This window comes from Notamacropus eugenii, chromosome 5, assembly GCF_028372415.1.
Source record: "Notamacropus eugenii isolate mMacEug1 chromosome 5, mMacEug1.pri_v2, whole genome shotgun sequence".
Taxonomy (NCBI): domain Eukaryota; kingdom Metazoa; phylum Chordata; class Mammalia; order Diprotodontia; family Macropodidae; genus Notamacropus; species Notamacropus eugenii.
This window is the reverse complement of record NC_092876.1, coordinates 68,975,965-68,997,059: the sequence shown is the minus strand read 5'-3', so window position 1 is coordinate 68,997,059 and position 21,095 is coordinate 68,975,965. Positions and strand designations below refer to the sequence as shown.

General features: G+C 42.1%; 1 protein-coding gene across 3 annotated transcripts in view; it reads right to left on the bottom strand.

The window, feature by feature from the left end:
* Positions 1–564: 564 nt before the first annotated feature.
* THEMIS2 (thymocyte selection associated family member 2) overlaps positions 565–21,095 on the bottom strand; it is a 52,509-nt gene continuing 31,978 nt past the window's right edge. For 2 of the 3 annotated variants that reach the window (XM_072609531.1, XM_072609529.1), the window contains exons 2-6: positions 20,056–20,196; positions 11,136–11,543; positions 6,385–7,403; positions 3,204–3,363; positions 565–1,594 (exon numbers count right to left, since the gene is read on the bottom strand). In XM_072609531.1, the coding sequence (XP_072465632.1) occupies positions 1,425–1,594; positions 3,204–3,363; positions 6,385–7,403; positions 11,136–11,543; positions 20,056–20,196 (1,898 nt within the window). In that variant the 3' untranslated portion in view covers positions 565–1,424. The remainder of the gene's footprint in view (positions 1,595–3,203; positions 3,364–6,384; positions 7,404–11,135; positions 11,544–20,055; positions 20,197–21,095) is intronic. The other variant, XM_072609530.1, reaches the window with a different exon arrangement.

Here is a 21,095-nt window from a genome sequence, read left to right as displayed (position 1 = left end):
CCAGCCAAAGAGACCCTCTCACCGACCTTCGGCACCTGTGGGTGGAGGGACCTACATGGCCACTGGAGATTCCATCCCTGAAGCCTGCTGAGATCTGCTCCTCTCGGTGCAGCGTGGCCAAGGCAGGGCTGGGCTCTGCTCTGGGTCCGGTGCTCGACGGACCTTTCATGTTGGTTCTTCAGGGCTCTCTGGAACAGAAATCTCCTCCACTCACTTGTTCTGTGGCTTCTTCAGCTCCAGAATTTGTTGGGAGTTCTTCTTTACAGGTATTTTATGGGCTGTGGGTTCAGAGCTAATGTATGTGTATCTTTCTACTCCGCCATCTTGGCTCCTCCTCTATCTCTTCTTCTAAGCCCTTCTTTGAAATTCACCCTCCTTAGAGTTGTTATACTTAAGCCATCCCTCTTAAATGCATCCTCCCTTTTATTCCCCCCTTTCTTTTATCCCCTTTGCCTCCTCTTTTTGTTTTTTAAATTATTTTTATTTATTTCATTACCTATTTCCCAAGTACTGTGATAAGCACTGGGGATGCAAATACAGAAAGCAAGACAGTCCCTGCCTTCAAAGAGTTTATATTCATTTTTTATTAAAATTTTTTTCACTTAAAAATCTATTCTTTTCCTCTCACTTCCCCCATTGGAGAAGGAAAAAGAAAAGCAAAAGTCTTGTAACAAATATGCACGATCAAGTAAAGCAAATTCTTGTACTGGCAATGTCCAAAAAAAGTTTATCTTATTCAACACCAACGCTGAGTGGATCACCTCCCTCCCAGTCAGGAGGTGGACGACACACTTCATCAAGAGTCCCTGGGAGTAGTAGTTGGCCTTTTCATGACTCAGAGTTTTTAAGTTTTTCAAAGTTCTTTGTCTTTACCATGTTGTCATTATTGCATAAATTGTTCTGTTTCTGGAAGAACCTTACCCTCTGACAGGGGAAGACAATATACACGTGGGAGTGATGGGCAGGGAAAGGTGTTTTGGCTCAGCTGTTTTGACCATAGTGATGGTGGGTGAAATCAGAGGACCATTGATTGATATACCCGATTCTAGGAATGGTAGTGATGATTTAATTACTGTTGCCAGAACAAGGCTTGGAAAGGACGTGGGGTACACCAGGGCAGGATGGCATGAAGATGCCAAGAGAGTGACAGCAGTGTGGTCCTGGGCTGGACTGGATAGAGTGAACCTTCAGTGATCAGAAGCCTAGTGTGGGAGCTGGAGCTCAGGAGCATGGGAGTATGGAGATGAATGGAGGACAGTAGTGTGTAGGGTCTGGATCTCTGAGTCAGGAACTGTTCCCCTCACCCCACTCCCATGCTGGTTCTGAGCTGGAAACCTAGGAACAAGGGGAAGCTGGTGGAGTTGTCATTTTTGTTTGGAGTCCTTACTCTCTCAGACCTTGTAGGGAAGCACTGGCTTCATCCATCATCTGAATGTTTTGTTTGAACTAAAGCCATCTAGATACTTATAGTTGTTGGCACAGTAGGGAAGTATGGTCTCTGCCATCATCTTGATGGTTTGCTTGATTTCCTCATCAGGGCTCTCGTAGTCATGGTCAGAATCTTCAGCAGATTTCTTATTCTTTGTACCAGCCCCTAAGAAGGTGAATAATCAAGGTGGTACATATATCTGAGACTTGGAGTTTGCAGCGAAAAGACCTCTACCTCATCTCTACCCCCTGACAACACTCCACCCCCCTCCCCTCCCTTGCCATGTCTCCCTACCCAAGTCCACCCCTTCTACTCCTCTCTGGCTCAACCCCACACTCCTCCTCTATCTGCTCACATCATTCCTTCATTTGAGCTATCTCCTTCCTATCAAACCACTCCTGGAAAATCTCCCTCTTCCCCCTTCCCCATTCCCCACCCTTGGCTTCTTCACCATGACTCCCAAAATTGAATTCTTTCCCACTATGGACAGAGCTCCCATTGCTCTTCTCCTAGGTTTTATCTCATCACACTAAATGTTTTCTTGATCCAATATTTTTATAAGATTTAGCACTGGAAGGGACTTTAGAAGGAAATTTAATTTAACTTCTTCATTTTGCAAATAAGAATACTGTGACCTAGAGTGGTTAAGTGGCTTGCTGAAAGTCATAGATATAGTAACGGTTAGACCCTAGCTTAGAAGCCAGGTCTTCTGATCCAAACTCCCAACTGTTGTGTGTATGTACATATATGGGTATGTATATATACATATGTGCATGTGTATGTATATGCATGTGGACAATATGTCCCCAAAGTCTTAATACAGTTTTGAGTTTTAGCAGCTTAAAACTATTATTATAAAATATAAATATGTACTTACATGTTTCATGTATATAACATATGTGTTTCATATATATCATGTATATGACATATTTTTCATATATATTATATATTTCAAAAGTCTTAGTGCCATTTTAATAGCTTAAAACTATTTATATATTAATATTTGTAAGTATATATGTATAAAAACATTTATATTATGTAACAGTAGAACTTTGGGGATACCCTGTGCATGTAGTTTACCATATGGATTTGCCTTTACTTGGTTCTCTGTGGGTGGTTCTGGTTCACTGAAGGCAGGGCCATTCTCTGGGTTATTCTCCATACCATGCCCAGCCTAGTGCTACATAATGGCTGGCAAGATGGACATCAACTAACCTAGTATTCAAAACCTAGGTTCTCTCACTGCAACCAAGTGACTTCACTTCTGAAGCCTCAGCTTCCTTATCTGTCAAATGTAAAAATCTGTAATACTTTGACCAGTTTGAAAGCAGAAGGCTCACCTGAACTTAGGGATCTGTGCCTTGCTGAGAGGCCACCCTACTGTCCTGAATGGGTCTGAAATCCGCTCTACAGCAGGTGTTGCTAACTTGGAGTTGGGAATTTGCTTTGTCAGCTAGCTTGATAAATGCATCTAATTGGTTCTCTTTGTAATCCCTTGCATTTTTATTTTATATGTTTAAAAACAATTCTGAGAAAGACCCCGTGGTCTTTGCTAGATTGCCAAAGGGCTGTCTCAGGGAATACACAAGAGGGAGTCTCCAGCTGAGTGTCAGTCCACATTTCCGATCCTGGCTCTGGATCCTACCAACTCTCCTCACCTACTCCCCCCCAACAGTCTTAGATGGAAATAAGTGGAAAGGAGGAGGCAGTTTTGGGGAACCCTTGGTGGGGCCATCGTGAGGTTGGGCCCCAGGAGAGGGCACTAGTGACATACCGGAACTCTGCACGTGTGGCTTCTGAACTTTGGAGGATTTGCTGTACAGGTTTGAGCAGCTCTTGGAGGCCTGTGGCAAGAAGGAGTGTTTGATGTTTCTGGTGGGGAGTTCAGGCACCTGCGCTGAGACCTTTCTCCCAGGCTCCAGGGGATGATTAGGCTGTGGATGAGAGAGAAGAGCTGCCAGATCAGCCTCAGTCCAGGAAACCAGGCCACAGGCCCAAGTAAAAAGCAGGTGAGTGGGATTAATTAAAATCAAGCAATGAAGTCTGATAAAAGTATGAAAGTCAAGGGGGTAGGGTTCATGAAAATCAGAGAGTGGGTCTGCCTGCCTAGAAGACGCTGGCATTTCAAGAGGTTGGGCATGATGTAATTGGGGGGCAGATGGGTGGGGTCAGGGCCAGTTTTTCTAAAGTCTGCGCTGTGAGGTCTCTTACTGAGCCCTCACAGCTGTAGCCTTAAAGGAATGGGAGGAAGAAGAGGAAAAGGGATGAGGAAAGAGCCAGGAAGAAAGTCCTTAGAGAACCTGGCCTCACTGTTCCCCTGAAGTATCATTCTTTTGATACCTTGACCTGTGGGTCAAACTCCTACAAAGCTGGCTTCCTCAGCTTTCTTACTCTGTGTCCTTTGATTTGGTTTTTGCCCCCTCATTTTCCTGAAATTGCCTTATCCAAAGTCACCAGTGATGTACTAGCTACCAAATCCAAAGGTATTTTTTTTCCACTGTCCTTGAACCGTCTTTCTGAATACCTCCCTTCTCCTAGGATTTTGGGGCCCTGCCTTTCCCTGGCTCTCTCCCTACCTCTTTGACCTCTCCTTTTTGGTCTTCAGCAGCTTTGCATCCCACCCTTTGAATGTGGTCCTCCACTCACAGGCTTTGTCTTGTCCTTCCTTGGTCCTCTTCCTACTTGGGTGATCTCATTTACTCCCATGGCCTCAACTATCACCTTTACATCCATGACAGCCAAATAGGTATTAGCACCACCAAACCCCTCCCTGAACATACTCAGCATATTCAAAACAGAATTCACCCTCCCCTTCTTCCCAATTTTCTATTACTGTCAAGGGTATCCACCAGCTTCCCAGTCACCCATGATCATGACTTCTATTTTATCCTTTCTTCTTCCCTTGCATTTACCTCAAGTATCCAGAGTGATGTCAACTACTGTCATGTCTATATTCACACCATTTCTTGTGTTTGATCCTTCTCCCACTCATAAAAGTACAACACTAGCTCATCATCATCACCTCTCTCCTGGACCACTGCCTCATTTCTCTCTCCATACCAGCTCACCTTCCATTCAGCTGCCAATGCAATTTTCCTGAGACCTAAGTAAAAGTCTGACCATGTCACCCACCCCTACTCAAATTTCAGTGGCTCCCTATTACTTCTAAGTCATATATTAACTCCTCCTCTATTTAAAACCCTTTTCAATCTGATCCCTTACTACCTTTTCCGTCTTCATATACTTTAGTCCCCTCTACTAGGGGGTTCAGTGGTTACAGCCCTAGATTTGGATTCAGGGAGATTCATCTTCCTGAGTTCAAATCTGGCCTCGGACACTTATTAACTGTGTGACCCTGGGCAAGTCACGTCACCCTGTTTACCTCAGTTTCCTCATATGTCAAATGAGCTGGAGAAGGAAATGGTAAACCACTCCAGTATCTTTGCCAAGAATGAAGTTACCCAAATGGGGTAATGGAGAGTTGAACAGGACTGAAATAAGAACATACCCACTCTATAGCCCAGATACCTTGGCTTGCTGCTCTTGCACATGACAATCTATCTACTGTCTTCATGTTGTTCTCCATGCCTGGAACGCTCTTCCTCTTCATTTCCATCTCTTAACCACCCTGGCTTCCTTGAAGACTCCTGTTGCTAGCACTTTCTTTCATTTATTCTGTCACCATCTTATTTGTACAGAGTTGTTTGCATGCTGTCTCACCCATTAGATTGGAAGGTCCTTGAGGGTGGAACTGTCTTTTGTCTTTCTTTGGATCATTTGCGCTTAGAACAGTGCCTGGCATACAGTGGGTGCTAAATAAAGGCTTGTTGATAGATGTATGGATCTCCAGTGTCCCATTTCAAACAGACTGCTGGATATCTCCCACCCAGATGTCCCACTAACAACTCAAAATTAATGTGTTCAAAACTCTCCCCCAACCCTGTCCCTCTTCCCAAATTCCCTATTTCTACTGATAGTACCATCTTGCCACTCAGGTGGCAAACTCTCAGACATCTTTGAGAGGTAACTCAGTATAGTGGAAAATGTCCTGGATCTTTAGCCAGAGGACCTGAATTCAAATTCTAGTTCTCCCTCTTAATAGCTGTGGGGCATCAGTCTATCCACTACCCCACTGGACCTCAGTTTCCTTCAAACAAGGGGGTGTGGGAGTGAAAGGCCTCTGAGCCGATCTATGATTCAGTGACTCCCCATAGCCAATCAGTTTTCAGACCCTTCCAACAATCTTTTTCTCCACCTGTCCCCTTCTTTCCATTCTCAGTGCCTATTTCACATTCTCATAACCTCTCCTCCGGAGACCTGCAATGGCCTCTTAATTGGTCTGCCTGCCTCTGTCTCTGCCCTCTCTAGCCTATCCTCATGTTGCTGCCAAAGAAATTCAATCACCCCACTCCCTGCTTCCATTGCTTAGAAAACCCAGGTCTAGGGGGGCTTCAGACTTGGATCTTGGTGGGACCAAGTTATATAGAAACTAAGTTAAAATAAGAACCTAACCCCACTCCCCTCTCCAGAGACTGTGGTAGTATAGGGGGAATTATGCCCTTCCTCCATATCAAGGGGATAATGTTTATATGTTTGTTACTGCAAATATTTCTTTATAAAAGCTAATATGAGTAAATGGAATTGGAATGTAGGTGGGACCCCTAAAATCAGGGGAATACAAAAAGTGCGGGTTTGAGGCAATGGCATAAAGTAGATACCCCTCAACCCCCTTAAGCGCACCAGAAAATCCTAAGGGGAAGGGTGAAGTGAAATATACTGGCCTTTAGGCAGTGAGGACAGAGGAGTCTGTGACATTTCTCTCTCACCCTCTCTAGGACTTTCCACATATTATCCACTTCACCCCTCATCCCTGGAGTAGTCTTTCCTCACTCCTCTGATCATTAAAATCCTTCTCCAACCCACCAGTCCATACCTTGGAACTCTCAGATACTCACCTTGGCTGAGCTGCTGCACTTTTGCTTGGCTTTGGGGGGCCTGGGTGGAGGGGCCTGGGCACCGCTGTCTTGCAAGGTCTGAAGTTTGTAGTAGAAGGCATCTGTCAGTTCTTCCACTGTGGAGATTGACAATGGCTTTCCTTGCTTCTCCAGTGGCTCGCTGACCACCACCACAGTTGGGTCTAGCCATCTGGGGGGGATCTCAAAGCATGTTCTGGGGTCGGTGGATAGACTGATGGTTAGGAAGGGCTCGGTGATCTTCTCCTCTAGCCGTAGGCCAAGTAAAGAGGGCAGTGGATCCTCAGAAAGGGAGGGGTCTTTGCCCAAGACCTTGACCTCACAGGGTAGTGGGACCTGGGTCATTAGCTTGGCCAGACTGTAGCGTTTCCCATCGCTCATCTCTTCCACAAAACCGCAAGAGGAGTAGATGGGGAGCAAGAGCTGTTCCTTCTCCTCTCTCTGTTCTTCTTCCTCTTCCTCTTCCCCAACCAGATCACTCAGTCGATTACAGACCAGAACCTCCCCATCGGGGCCCTTGTCTTTCCCCAACACCTCTATTCGGTCGCCTCTGAAAAGGGAAGGGCAAGTGGAGTCACCCTCCTCACCCTCCCAGTCTTGTGTGGCCACCACACAGAGTGGAAAGCCAGGTACCAAGGCAGCCAGGAGATCAAAAGCCGTATGAAATTCTCGGGGCCGGCGCCTCAGTTTGCCCTGGTAGGCTCCTGAGATGAAGAAATGTCGGGAGGTTTTCCGGGTCCTGCTGGAGGCCAATACCCGCCATGGTGGGGAGGCTGGGCCATGAATCATGAGCTCCTCTCCCTTCTTCAGGGACCTTTGAAAGAGAGGGGGACCATCGGGGACATCTAGGATCACTACCCGCATTGGGAAAGGCCCTCCCTGGGCCAAGATGTCACTTAGCAGCAAAGGTTTGACAAAGTCTTGATGATGATCCGAGGATGCAGTGACGTCCTCCACATCCACTTCCAGGGTAGATGGGATCTTCACAATGTCTGTACGCACTGTGGAGGGAGGTGAGGGTCAGACCTTGGGACCTCTACCAACAAACACAAGAAGTATCTTTACCCATCCCTGACAGGTCCTATCCAAGTGAGCTTAATCCTAGGAAGGCCCAGCATCTCAGGCCAGGCTTCCCTTTCCCTCTTTTCAAAAGGAATGGCCTCAAAGGCAGAATACACTGTATGGAGGAGTTAGAAGGAGTCTTAGAAGTCAAGTCAGAACCACCATCTCATTTTACAGAGGTGGAAATTGAGGCCCTTAGAGGGGAAGAAATTTACCCAAAGACAGTTTCCATGGGAAGAATGAGAGGTGGAAGGAATATTAAAAGTCATCTACTCCAAACCCCTCATCTTAGAGACATGGAAATAGGCCCAAAAGAGTACCCTTGGTCTTAGAAGAAGTAACAGCAGAGATTGGTTTTGCACAAAGGTCCTCTGACTCTAAATCCCAAGTCCTGTACTATATGGACCAAGTGACTTAATGCTCACACTTTAGGACTCAGCTAGATGGGCTTAGATGGTTTGTGACATACTGTTGTGTCCAAGGATCTCTTGCCCTGGTAAGGCTGCCCAGGATCCAGAACCTGTTCAGTTTCCAGAAATCTCTAGTTGCTGTAGATGCCCATATTGTTATCTCTGTTTCCTCTGCTTTTCACTCACCTTCCCTTTACCACTTTTGGGAGGCCTTGGGGACAAAAAGAAGGGAGATTCGAGGAGGGGAGGAAAGGGGCCCATCCAGTGACTTAGTCATCCCCCAATTTGAGACCCCTCCAGGACCCTCTTCCAGACTCTCTGTGATTCACAAAGCCCTTTCTTTACAACAACCCTATAAAGAAGGAAATGCCAGGATTATTCTCCCCACTTAGAGATGAAAAAACTAAGGTTTGGAGCAATGAAGCAATCTGGCCATGGTGGTTAGAGCTCTGGGCCTGGAGTCAGGAGAACCTGAGTTCTACTCAGATACTTACTAGCTGTGGGAGCCTGGGCAAGTCACTTAATTTGTTTGTCTTAGCTTCCCCAACTATAAAACAGAGATAATAATAGTACCTGCCTTGCAGATTGTTGTGAGGATCAAGTGAGATAATATTTGTAAAGTGCTTAGCACACTGACCGGCACACAGCAAGTGATAGGCTCATGGTCAATTCTATACACACACATACATATACATTACACTTATATACACAGATACATATATATACACACATGTATATATATTATACATATATACATATACACATGTATGAATACATATGTATGTATACACACATACAAATGTCTATTCCCTTTCCCCCAGGTGCTATGTGTATCTGTGTATACACATATATACATATTATACACACACACATATACATGTTTACACACATATGTACACCATACATATATACACACATGTTTATTCCCTTTCCCCCAGGTGCTATGTGTATCTATGTGTGTGTATACACATACACACATGTTTATATACATATAAACATGTGTGTATGTGTGTGTATACACATACACACATGTTTATATACATATATACATTATACACATATACACATACATGCATATGCTTATTCTCTTTGCCCTCTGCTATCTTTGTGGACTCACTCAAGATGAGTCCAAATGTGGTGCCCAGAACTAAACAGAACACTCCAGATATGGGACTACTGATGGTCCCCTGACCAGAGTGGGGGACACTGAAACTTTTCTTCCCTCCTTTCTCCTGGAAAGTCTAACATAGCATTACATTATTTTGTCTCCATGTTACCCAGCTGACTCACCCAGAGTTTTTAATGCACTGAACCCCTCACATCTTCTTTGCATACATTAGCAATGTCTCATCACCCTATGCTCTTCCAGTTGGAACCTTAACCCTAAGTGTAAGACTTTGCCTTCACCACTGTTCAGCTTTGTTTGGTGGCTTCAGCTCTTGGTCCTGTCTTGTCAAGTCTTTCATTCTGACTCCCAGTTCAGTGTCTGCCATCACCTCAAGTCATTTACCTTGTGTCCTGTGGCTAAATGTCCACACCCAATGACTCTTGAATCTCTGAACTAATGCCCCTCCAATACTCTCTCACATGCTTTGTGGTCCACCCACCTTGCCTAGCAATTTTTAAGCTCCTTCAGGAATTAGTAGGAGGAATGCTGGGCACCTAGGTGGCACATAGGATAGAGTGCCAGGTCTGGACTCAAGACCTGAGTTCAAATCCAGGCTCAGACAATTAGTAGCTGTGTGACCCTGGCCAAGTCACTTAATCTTGTTTGCCTCGATTTTCTCATCTATAAAATGATCTGGAGAAGGAAATGGCAAACCGCTGTAGTGTCTTTGCCAAGAAAACCTCAAAATGAGGTCATGAGTTGGGTGGGACTGAAAAATGACTAAACAACAATGAAGAGGAAAACAAAGAATGATAGATGGACTGTTTTGATATTGGCTTAAGATAAGAATAATTACAAAGATACATCTGTTCCAGGTTGGGTAAGCCATGTAATATATTTAAAAACCAAAGAGAATTTACTTTGGGGTCATTCACTTCCATATTCCCATTAGACTGCAAGCAGGAAATGTCTTTTGCCTTTTTTTGTATCCTTGGTGTTTAGCACAGTGCCTGGGACACAGTAGGCGCCTAATAAATATTTATTGAGTGATTATTGCTATGTCAGCCCTTCCAGTACTTTAAGAACTTGAATATTTTCTATGTGACCGCAGGCAAGTGTCTTTGTTTTCCTCATCTGTAAAATGGGAGTAATATCAGTAGCACCTACCTCACAGATTGTAACCTCTATTAAAGTGTTTTTTAGACCTTAAAGTGCCATATAAGTATTAGCAGTAGTAGTCACTGCCATCACCTTTCTGCATAGATATTCCTAATATAGAGCTTTCTGCTGCAGGCGCTCTGAACTGAAAGTCCTGCCTATCTCAGCCCCCTGGGTTCTGGTGTTCAAGGCAGCCCTGATTCCTCACCTGGCCAGGAGACTGTATTATCACTTGGATTCTGATTCAGACCCCACTTATCTTTCCCATGGTGAAGGTTGGGGGCTGTTGGGGCTATTTTTCCCCAATCACCAGCAAAGGTCAAGTCCTCCCTGACTCCACTCTGGGTGACATTACATCATGTGCTGCCCATGGGAGATTCTCAGGAGATGTGCTTCCACGGTGGAGCAAAGAGGTGAAATGGGTGTTAGTAGATCACACTAGGATTTCCACCATGGTGGTTAGGGAACCTGAGGAAGATGCAAAGAGGCTGATTTCCTGGGACCAAACTGGTGTGGCAAGGAGAAGGGGCATGCAGGAGAGAGACTAGGAGAAGATGGGAAGCATAGTATAGCTGGGGCTTATTCTGTGTTCAGTGTCAGCCATCCTCTCCTGGAGTCATCATTGGCATATGGAAGACCATTCAAAGGTCTTTGTCATTCTAGGACTAGAGCTAATGCTTCTCCCACATAAAGCATGTTCCAGAATTAGAAAAGCAAGTGATGAGAAAATTGTGCTTAGACTTAGTGCTACCCACTTAAATTGTACCAGCTGAGCTTACAATTCCCCCTTATTCCTATACCTCAAAGGGAAGGCAGGGTGCCCACCAGTGGGCATCCTGTATGGTGTCTGGATTCCAGCATGCCCTCTATCATTTACCAGCTAGAGTTCAGGAACAGAATATGGGATAAGAGTGGAATTTTTCACCCTCCACACTTTCTTTCAGTGCTCCTTCTCCAGGATTGTCCACCCAGCCTAAAAGATCCCTGGGACTCACTGTGCATGATGGCATCAATCTCATACTCAGGTTGGAGGATCAGGGAGTTCCAGTGGAGAGTGGGGCAGATGAAAGGTTGATCCATCAGAACAGGATTCTGCAATGTTTGGAGTAAAGTCTGTGGAAAGTCTGGTCCCCAGTTGTAAAAAGTCCCTTGCAGAGACAGAGGTAGGTACATGGTGCAGTTATGGTTTCCTGAGTCCATCATGCAGCAGGCATAGTTTATACCCTGGTACATCTTCATAGCCATCAGCATAAGGGGCTGGTCTCTAGGCACCACATTGCCCTCTACTTCGATGTCATGTACTGAGCTGAAGCAGATGGGTAGTGCCATGTTTTTGGTGGCAGCAGATACTAACTTGTTCAGGGTGCCATAGAGCTGAGGTTTGACAGTTGAGCTAAAGTAACCTGTGGAAAAGACAGCAGAGAATGGCTATATCACGCGGTGCTAGCCCAGGGCCCTAAACACTGGGACTTAGCTTGTAAAAGATCTATACAGAAGGTGGGAGCCAAGGCATGTAACAGCATGAATAGAGGAGCATAGCACAGTCTGGTAAAGCTTGTATTGTGAATGCTAGAGTTAAAAAGCTGGTAAAACAAGGTAAGGCCAACAACAACTAAAGCAGGTTTGAGGTTTGGGGTTTTTTCTGGCTATGTTGGGTAGGACTCAAAGAAAAAGTAGGAATGCTGTTTTGGGGTGGAGGAGACAGTGAGAACTAACAACAGAGAGAAGACAGAGCTTCTCGGTTCTCATTTCACTCCTGTTTTCTCTGTGCTTTTGTTCTGGAAATAACAGGAGAAGATAGTAAGAGATGCACTAGCTACCCCTTGGTGAATTAAGTCACTTGCCTTCAACGGACTATCTTCTCAGGCACAAAAAGAATGGGTGGATATGATTGCTGAGTTACTGTCAGCAAGATCTGAGAGATTTTAGAAAATAGGAAAGATGTTGCAAGACTAGAGCAAGGCAAATGTTGTCCTGACTTTCAAAAAAACAAGAGCCTCAATATGGTGCACCAGTAAGCTCATCTTCAATTTTTGGGAAAAGTCCAGAATAGATCATGAGAAAGATGGCTAGTGAACATCTAGAAAGAGAAGCAGTCATCACAGAGGGCCGGCAATACGTCATTAAAAACAGTTTGTGCCAGAGCTCATTGTCCCTTTTAACAGGATCATTGCTTTACAAATACTATCTCATTTGACCCTTACAACAACAACCCTGGGAGGTAGGTGCTATTATGATCCCCATTTTACAGCTGAGGAAACTAAGGCAAACAGAGGTTAAGTGACTTGCCCAGAGTCCCACAGCTACTAATTGTCTGAGGTTGGATTTGAACTCAGGTTTTTCTGATGTCAGGCATAGTTTTCTATACACTGTACCAACCAGCTGCCTTCCATCAAAAACGCAGGTAACACAAAGTCAGGATACAAAAAGTTATTGATAAGGTAGAGTATTAGGCTGAACCTAAGAAGATGAAATTACAAAGAGATAAATGCAATCTTAACTTGGGTTGTTATTGAATCATTTCAGTCATGTCCCCAGTTTGAGGTTTTCTTGGCAAAGACAGTGGAATAGTTTGTTATTTCCTTCTCCAGCTCATTTTACAGATGAGGAAACTGAGGCAAACAGGGTTAAGTGACTTGCCCACGGTCACACAGGTTAGTGAGTGTCTGAGGCTGGATTTGAACTCAGGTCCCTCTGACTCCAGGTCCAGTGCTCTATCCACTGTCCCTTAAACTGAGTACAAAAAAAAAACCAACCTCACAAGTACAGGATGGAAGAGTTCTGTCTAGACAATAGTTTTGTCTGAAAAAAAGAGCTGGGGGTTTTAGTGGGCTGGAAATGCAATATGAGTCAGCAATGTGATGTGGCAGTCAAAAAAAGAAAATGTAATCTTGGGTTTAGGAGATGGGAAACACTCTGTAGTCTGCCTTTATCAGATTACATCTGAAGTAACATGTTCAGTTGTGGACATCGCAGTTCAAAGACACTGATAAGCAGAAAGCATGGTGAAGGGCCCTGGGTCTTGGGACAGGAAGATCAGCTGAAATAATGGGGCTTGTTCAACCTGAGGAAGGAGACTCAGATAGAATGTGAGAGCTGCGTTAAATACCCAAAAGGCAACTATGTGGAAGGTGGACTGGGCAAAGTCTGTCTGACCCCAGAGGGAAGAGCCAGGTGCAAGGGGCAGAGGTTGAAAAGGGGTCATTCAAGGCTTGATGTCAAGAGAAAATTTGGCCATAATCAGAGCTGCCCACAAATGTAATGGACTGCCTTGGTGGTGGTGGATTCCCTCTCCTTGGTCATCTTCAAGCAGAGATGACTTGTCCAGCATAACGTTATGCTGAGGATTCCCTTATTCTGTGAGAGTGGATGGCTTCTGAGATCTCTTCTGACTCTCAGATTCTGTGATTCAAGCCCCTATCAGGACAGATTAGCCAGCAGAACTGACCTGACCCAGAATCATCATCTATCTTAGATGCCAGGCCTCTATTTGCCTTGTGGTATCCAAGACACCTAGCTGGGGGCCAGAGACGTGCATGAGCAAAAAGAATGTGCAACACCATGAATGTACCCACGTGTCCAAGAGTGTGTAACTCACCCCAGGTGTGGATTTGCAAATGAAGCAACTTATATATGGAATATATATGGAATGCTGCGCCTAGTGATCAATCAGGTATCATTCATACCAGGCACAGTTGTGGGTGGTGGTGATAAAAGACAAAAATGAAACCATCCTTGCCCCAAGGAACAGAAGGAGAGCTGGGAGGCAGCTAGGAGGAACTTCCATCCTATTACAACATATTTACAGATAAGTAAATTTGGTATGCAAAATACTGGTATGTTTTTGCATACTACTGTATACCAAATATAGTAGTATGCAAATATATTTGCATAATACTGTATACCAAAAACAGTGCTACTATTACTCTGTATATAAAACACAAGTATGCAAAAATGATTGGGGTAGAGACTTTGAGAATCAAGAAAGGCATTTTTAAGGTGGTGGCATGGTGACTGGGCACTGAAGGGAGCGTGAGGGTCTTGGAAGAAGAGATAAAAAGCATCTAGGTATGAAGGACAGTCTATGCAGAGACAGAGAAGGGGTTTTGTATGTGGGAAACAATGAATAGGTTGGTGGGACTGGAAAGTAAGAATTGTGTGTCATCAGCCTGGAAAGAGGAGTCTAAAATGCTAAATAGAGGAGTTTGTACTTTTCCCTAAAGTAAATGGTAAAGAGTAAGGCTTCTTGAGCAAGGGACTGATGTAGTCAGACTTTCACTTTAGGAATGCTGATTTGGCAGCTGTCTTGAGGAGTGGATTAAAGAGAGAAGAGGGTATTGTAATGGTTGAGGTAATGAGGGTCTGAACTCTAAAATATCTGAAGTATAAGAAGAGAGGAGAGATGGAAGAGATATGGAGGAAGTAGAGCAAACAAGACACAGGAACTAACTGGCTCTACAAGACAAATGAGAAGGAAGAATTGAAAATTATTCCATTGCCAATGAGGTTGACTAGAAGGAAGATGATGGTGCCCTTGGCTAGAGAGGTGAGGGGGAAGGGTGAGTTTAGGGAGGAGAATACTGAGTTCTGTCCTGTAAATCTTGATCTGAATGTCTCATAAGCATCTTGAACTTTTAACACATTCAAAACAGAACTTATTAAAACATTCCCCTCCTCCCCAAACCTCCCTTCTAAAGCAACCAATCAATAAACCTCAATAGTTCCTGATTCCTTTAAGGATCAAATATAAAATCCTCTTTTTTACATTTAAAGCTCATCATGTTGCTTATATTAATTAGAGAGAGAGAGAGAGAGACAGAGACAGAGAGAGAGAGAGAGAGAGAGAGAGAGAGAGAGAGAGAGAGCAGATCAACGAATAGGGTATGCAATCAAAAAAAATTAAAAATCCCCAGTTAAGCACCAAAATAGAAATCCTGAAAAGCAAAGAAGGCAGTAATAAAATTAAAAGAAAAAAAATTGAACTAAATAAAACAAGGAACTAGTTTTATGAAAATCCGATAAAATAAATAAACCATTGGTTAATTTGATTTAAAAGAATGATGAAAACCAAATTACCAATATCAAAAATGAAAAGGGTGGATGCATCACCAGTGAAGATGAAATTAAAGCAATTATTACCACCTGTTTTGCCCAATTATAGATCAATAAATCTAACAATCTAAGTGAAATGTATGAGCATTCACAAAAATATAAACTGTGCAGGTTAACAAAAGAGGAAATATAATATATGTATATATATGTATAAAATAAATCCTATCTTAGAAAAATAAATATTCTCCCTAAGAAAAAAATCCCCAGGACTAGATGGATTTACAAGTGAATTTTACCAAATATTTAAAGAACAATTAATTCTAATACTGTATATATTTGGAAAAGTAAGTAAAGAAGGAGTCCTACTAAATTCCTTTTATGACACTAATATGGTTTTGATACCTAAACCAGGAAGAGCAAAAACAAAGAAAGAAAACTACAAACCAATTTCCTTAATGAATATTGATGAAAAACTTAAAATAAAATACTAGCAAGGAGATTATAGCAATGTATCACAAGGATCATACACTATGACCAGATAGGATTTATACCAGGAATGCAGGGCTGGTTCAATATTAGGAAAACTATCAGAATAATTGATCATATTGATAATAAAAACAACAAAAATCATATGATTATCTCAAGAGATGCAGAAAAAGCTTTTGACAAAATACAGCACTCATTCCTATTAAAACACTAGAAAGCATAGGAATAAATGGAGCTTTCCTAAAAGCATTATCTGTAATGAGGATAAACTAGAAACTTTCTCAATACAATCAGGGGGTGAAGCAAGGATATCCATTATCACCACTATTATTCAATATTATGCTAGAAATGCTACCCATAGCAATAAAACAAGAAATAAAAATAGAAAAGAAAAAGAATAAGCAATGAGAAAACAAAACTATCATTCTTTGCAGAGGAAATGTTGGCATATTTGGAGAATCCCAGAGAATCAACTAAAAAACTAATTAAAACAATTAACAAATTTAGCAAAGCTTCAGCATATAAAATAAACCCACATAAATCATCAGTATTTCTATATATTACCAACAAAGTCCATCAGGAAGAGATAGAAACAGAAATTCTATTTTCAATAACTGCAGAATATTGGTTGAAATTCCAAGGGATCAGGGACCTTTTTCTAGGTAAAGACACCTCTCCTTAGATCATACCATCTTGGAAGCATCGAAAACTTCCAAACACCCAGAACTAGCTTTGAAAACAGCAGTACAAAAAAAAAAAGCCTGATGCTTGAGATGGTGTCCTTCTTCCTCCACACTCCAAAGAAAGTTCAACTTTAACATAAAGTTCAAAATCAAGAAATAGGGTGGAAAATGAGCAAACAACAACAACAAAAAAGAACCTGACCATAAAAAGTTACTATAGTGATAAGGAAGATCAAGACACAGCCTCAGAAGACGACAATGTCAAAACAGCTACAAGGGAAGCTTCAAAGGGAAAAAAAAGTGAATTGGACGCAAGCCCAACAAGAATTCCAGGAATAGCTAAAAAAAAAATTCAACATCAAATAAGAATAGTAGGGGGACAATTAGGTAAAGAAATGAGAGTAAAGGAAGAGAATTATGAAAAGAAAAGTAACAGCTTGGTAAAAGATATTGAAGAAAACAACACTTAAAAAACCCCAGAATTGACCAGTTGGTAAAAAAGGCACAAGTATTCACTGAAGAAAAGAATTCCTTAAAAAGCAGAATGGGCTATACGGAAAAAAAATAGGCAAATTCACTGAAGAAAAGATCTCCTTGAGACATCAAGAAACAATCTAAGTAGAAAGAAAGAAAAACTAGAAGAAAACGTACACTAGCTCATCAGATGAGCAACTAACCTGGAAAACGTATTTAACATAGACAATTTTAAAATTATTGGGAGGGAGGGGTTACAAAAGGGAGGGTGGACTAAGGGAGGATGTGGTGAGAAGCAAAACAGATTTTTGAGGAAGAACAGAATAAAAAAAGGAAAGAAAATAGAATGTAGGGAAATATACAGTTAGTTATCATAACTGTGCATGTGAATGGAATGAGCTCACACATAAAAGGAAATCAGTTAGCAAAATGGATAAGGAACCAGAATCCAACAATATGTTGTTTACTAGAGACACACATGAAACAGAGACACAGAGAGAGTTCAGATAAAGGACTGGAGCAAAATATTATGCTTCAGCTGAACAAGACAGGAGTAGGAATGATCTCAGACAAAGCAAAAGCAAAAATAGACTTAGAAATAATCAGAGAAACTACATTTTGTTAAAAAAGATAACAGACAATAAAGTAATGTCAAAAAATTTTACAGTAAGTTTCTCTGATAAAAGCATCATTTCTCAAATATATAGAGACCTGATTCAAATTTATAAAAATAAGAGCCATTCCCTAATGGAAAAATGGCCAAAGAGTACGAATAAACTTTCAGAACTCAAAGCTATCTATAATCATGAAAAAATGCTCTTAATCGCTATTGATTGGAGAAATGCAAACTAAAATAACTCTGAGGTAAAATCTCACATCTATCAGAAATCGCAAATGCTCAAGGAGATGAAGGAAAATAGGTACACTAATAAACTGTTGGTACCGCTGTAAGCTGATCCAACCTTTCTGGAGAGCAATTTGGAACTATTCCCAAAGGACTATAAAACTGTGCATACTTTTTAATCTTGCAATATCATTACTAGAGCTATACTTCAAAGAGATGAAAGAAAAAGGAAAAGGGCCTATGTGTACAATAATATTTATAGCAGGTCTTTTTGTTGTGGCAAAGAATTGGAAATTAAGGTTAAGGGGATGCCCATCAGTTGGGGAATGGCTGACCAAGACATGGCATATGATTGTCATGAAATACTATTGTGTTATAAGAAATGAAAAGGAGGATGCTTTCAGAAAAACATCAGATGACTTGTATTGACTAATGCAAAGTGAAGTGAGCAGAACCAGGAGAACATTGTCCACAGTAACAGCAACATTGTATGATGATCAACTATGAAAGACTTGGCTACTCTGATCAAGATAATGATCCAAGACAATTCCAAAGGACCCAGTGATGAAAAATGCTCCCCATTACTAGAGAGAGAACTGATGAACTCTGAGTGCAGATTAAAGTATACTTTTTAAAGTTTATTTTTCGTGTGTGTGTGTGTGTGTGTGTGTGTGTATTCTTTTGCAACATGTCTAAGATGGAAATATGTTTTGTATGACTTCACACTGCCTTCTCAAGGGATATGGGAGAGAATTTGGAACTCAAAAATTTTTTAAATGAATGTTAATTTTTTCTTATATTTAATTGCGAAAATTTAATGAAATAAATAAAAATATATATTTTTTAAAAGAGCAGTCCTCCAATTCAAGTGGGCACAGAGTAAAGAGATGGGATTCTCACAACCCTGACCAGTTCATTCTTTTTCTCTGCCCCCTGAAAAACCCATTGCCCATAGCTTGGGAATAAATTTTCCAGGAAAGAGCAGAGTAGATCCAGGTGAAGTTTGAGGGTCAATGAATTAAGTCATTGAGTTAATATCACTGAAACATCCCTTGGAGGAACCAAAGTATGGTTGGTTTGCTGAGGTAACTGCAGTTTGGGAAAGAGGTGGGGCAGCAGGACTGAGAAGAGCTTATGACAGAGCCACAGAGATTGGCCTGGAGCAGCCCAGACAGAACCTTAGAACAAGGCACAGAGGGATTCACGAAGGTATCATTATATAGGTTCAGGTAGAGAGGTCAAGACAGGATCAATTATCCAGCCACAAAGACATTCAGAGATATCCAGAGAGGATCACAGAGAGACTTTTCTGAACCCTGTGCAGACAGAGAATGAGGCAGTCAGATGTCCTAGTGTGGCAGAGCCCCTGGCTGCATTCACCTGCCAAGTGTCCAACACACTTTCACTCCTAATGTTCCTGGATATGATATTAAATGCTGAGAGTGCTTTCCCACCCCTATAACTTTCCTCAGGCTGTTTCCTATGCCTGAAACTTCCAGACCTCCCCATGTAACAAGCTAAATCCTTAGTCATCCTTCAAAGCCCAGATCAAACCTTTACTCATTCTATTTGGAAATGACCCTTACTCCTCAAGCCTCACAGAGTACTTACTTTGTAGCTTTAGAATCTATTTTTCATGGATTATTCTGTTTTTACTGTTATCTGCAGGTATGATTGAGTTAGCTAAGGGGCATGGTGTATAGGGCTGGAGCTGGAGTCAGGGAGACTTAAAGTCAATTCAATCCTGCCTCTGACAGTTATGTAGCTGGGTGACCCTGGGCAAATTGTCCGTCTCAGTTTCCTCATCTGTAAAATGGGGGTGGTGATAGCACCTATTATGAGGGTCAAATAAGATAATATTTGTAAAGTGCTTTGCAAACCTTAAAGAGCTATATAAATGCCAATTATTATTATGATAAATCATTACTATTCTCAGTGCATGTGTCAGACTCTCCAACTAAAACGAGGGCTAAATCTTTGTATCTTTGTATTCTCTCAGTCCCTAGCAGATGCTCTGCAAATAGCAAGTGGTTAATAAACCTTGCATTGATTTCAGTCATGTATGTACATATGCATACATGTATATATACATCTTAGAATATGAGCACAGGCTAGGATTTGGTGCAGGATTCTTTAACCTTTTATAGGTTCTTGGTCCTCTTTTTAAGGCTGGTGATCCCTTTTCAGAATAATATTATTAATGCATAAAATAAAATCCCTAAGATTACAAAAGAAACCAATTATGTTGAAATACAGTTATTGAAATATTTTTTAAAACACAAACACTAAGTTCACAGTCTCCAGGTGAAGAATCTCACATTTAGGTGAATGAGAAGATAGTGGGGGATGGAAGGGAGGGAGAGGTTTCCAGTTCACCTGTGAAGTCAGGAGAGAGCTCAGTGATGTGGCCTGTTTCAGGGTTCTTACAGATCACTTTCTTGAGACTAATCTTGATGACTTTTATGAGGTCTCCAGTGGACAAACAGCACTCAACTCCAGAGAGTTCATAGATGGAGCCTATGGAAACAATCATAGTGGCAAAAAAATATTAATCATAACATATTTAAAGGATGTTTTAAAGCTTACAAAATCACCCTGATTATACAATCAAGAAAACTGGGGGCCAAAAAGTTTTAAAGTAAGTTGCCCAAAATCACATAGTTAATTATTGGAAGAACCAGGACTGGAACTCTGGCCTTCTGATTCCAACTCTCTTCCTCCCTCTCCAACATTCTTCAGTTTTCCCAATTCAGTTGTGTCCTGAGTCTCAGTCAGTCCTTGCCCCTCACCCCCACCCCAACTCCTACAGCCTTGATTGACCATCTCCTTTATGGGGCCAGAGTTACCCAAACAAGAGCCAGTGAACAGGCATCTTGTCCTCCAACCCTTGTCCAGCTTGGACATGGAAAAAAGAAGGAAACAAAACCATATCAGAAACTCTAGATGCTTTTAATCTCCAACACAAAGCAAAAAGTTAAGGGTCAATGAGTCAAAGGGTAAGGGTAGTAAGTCAAAACAAAGACAAAGTCAACCATTCAATATCAACCTAAAATTTGACTATAGAGGCTTGAGAAGTAAAAGAAATGGATAGTGAGAGAGAAATCCTAAAACAGGAGGATTTGGAAAATATCTGATCATGTGGAAGGTCAAGAAATCCAACACACCCCAGAGACCCCAGAGAAGGATCATACACCACCTGAGCCTGCTGCTGACAGCTTTAACCTTGCTGCCCAGAGAGGAGGCAGCACTCATCACAACCGCAGACACTGCTGCTGACAGCTTCCCATCTAGGCATCTCTTTCCACCGGCTGAACCGGCTGAAGGAGGACTTTGATATCACAGACTCAGACACTTGGGGGGGGAGGAGGTGACCAATTTTCCACCTGTATAGATCCATTTGCAAGATTAAGGGAGTG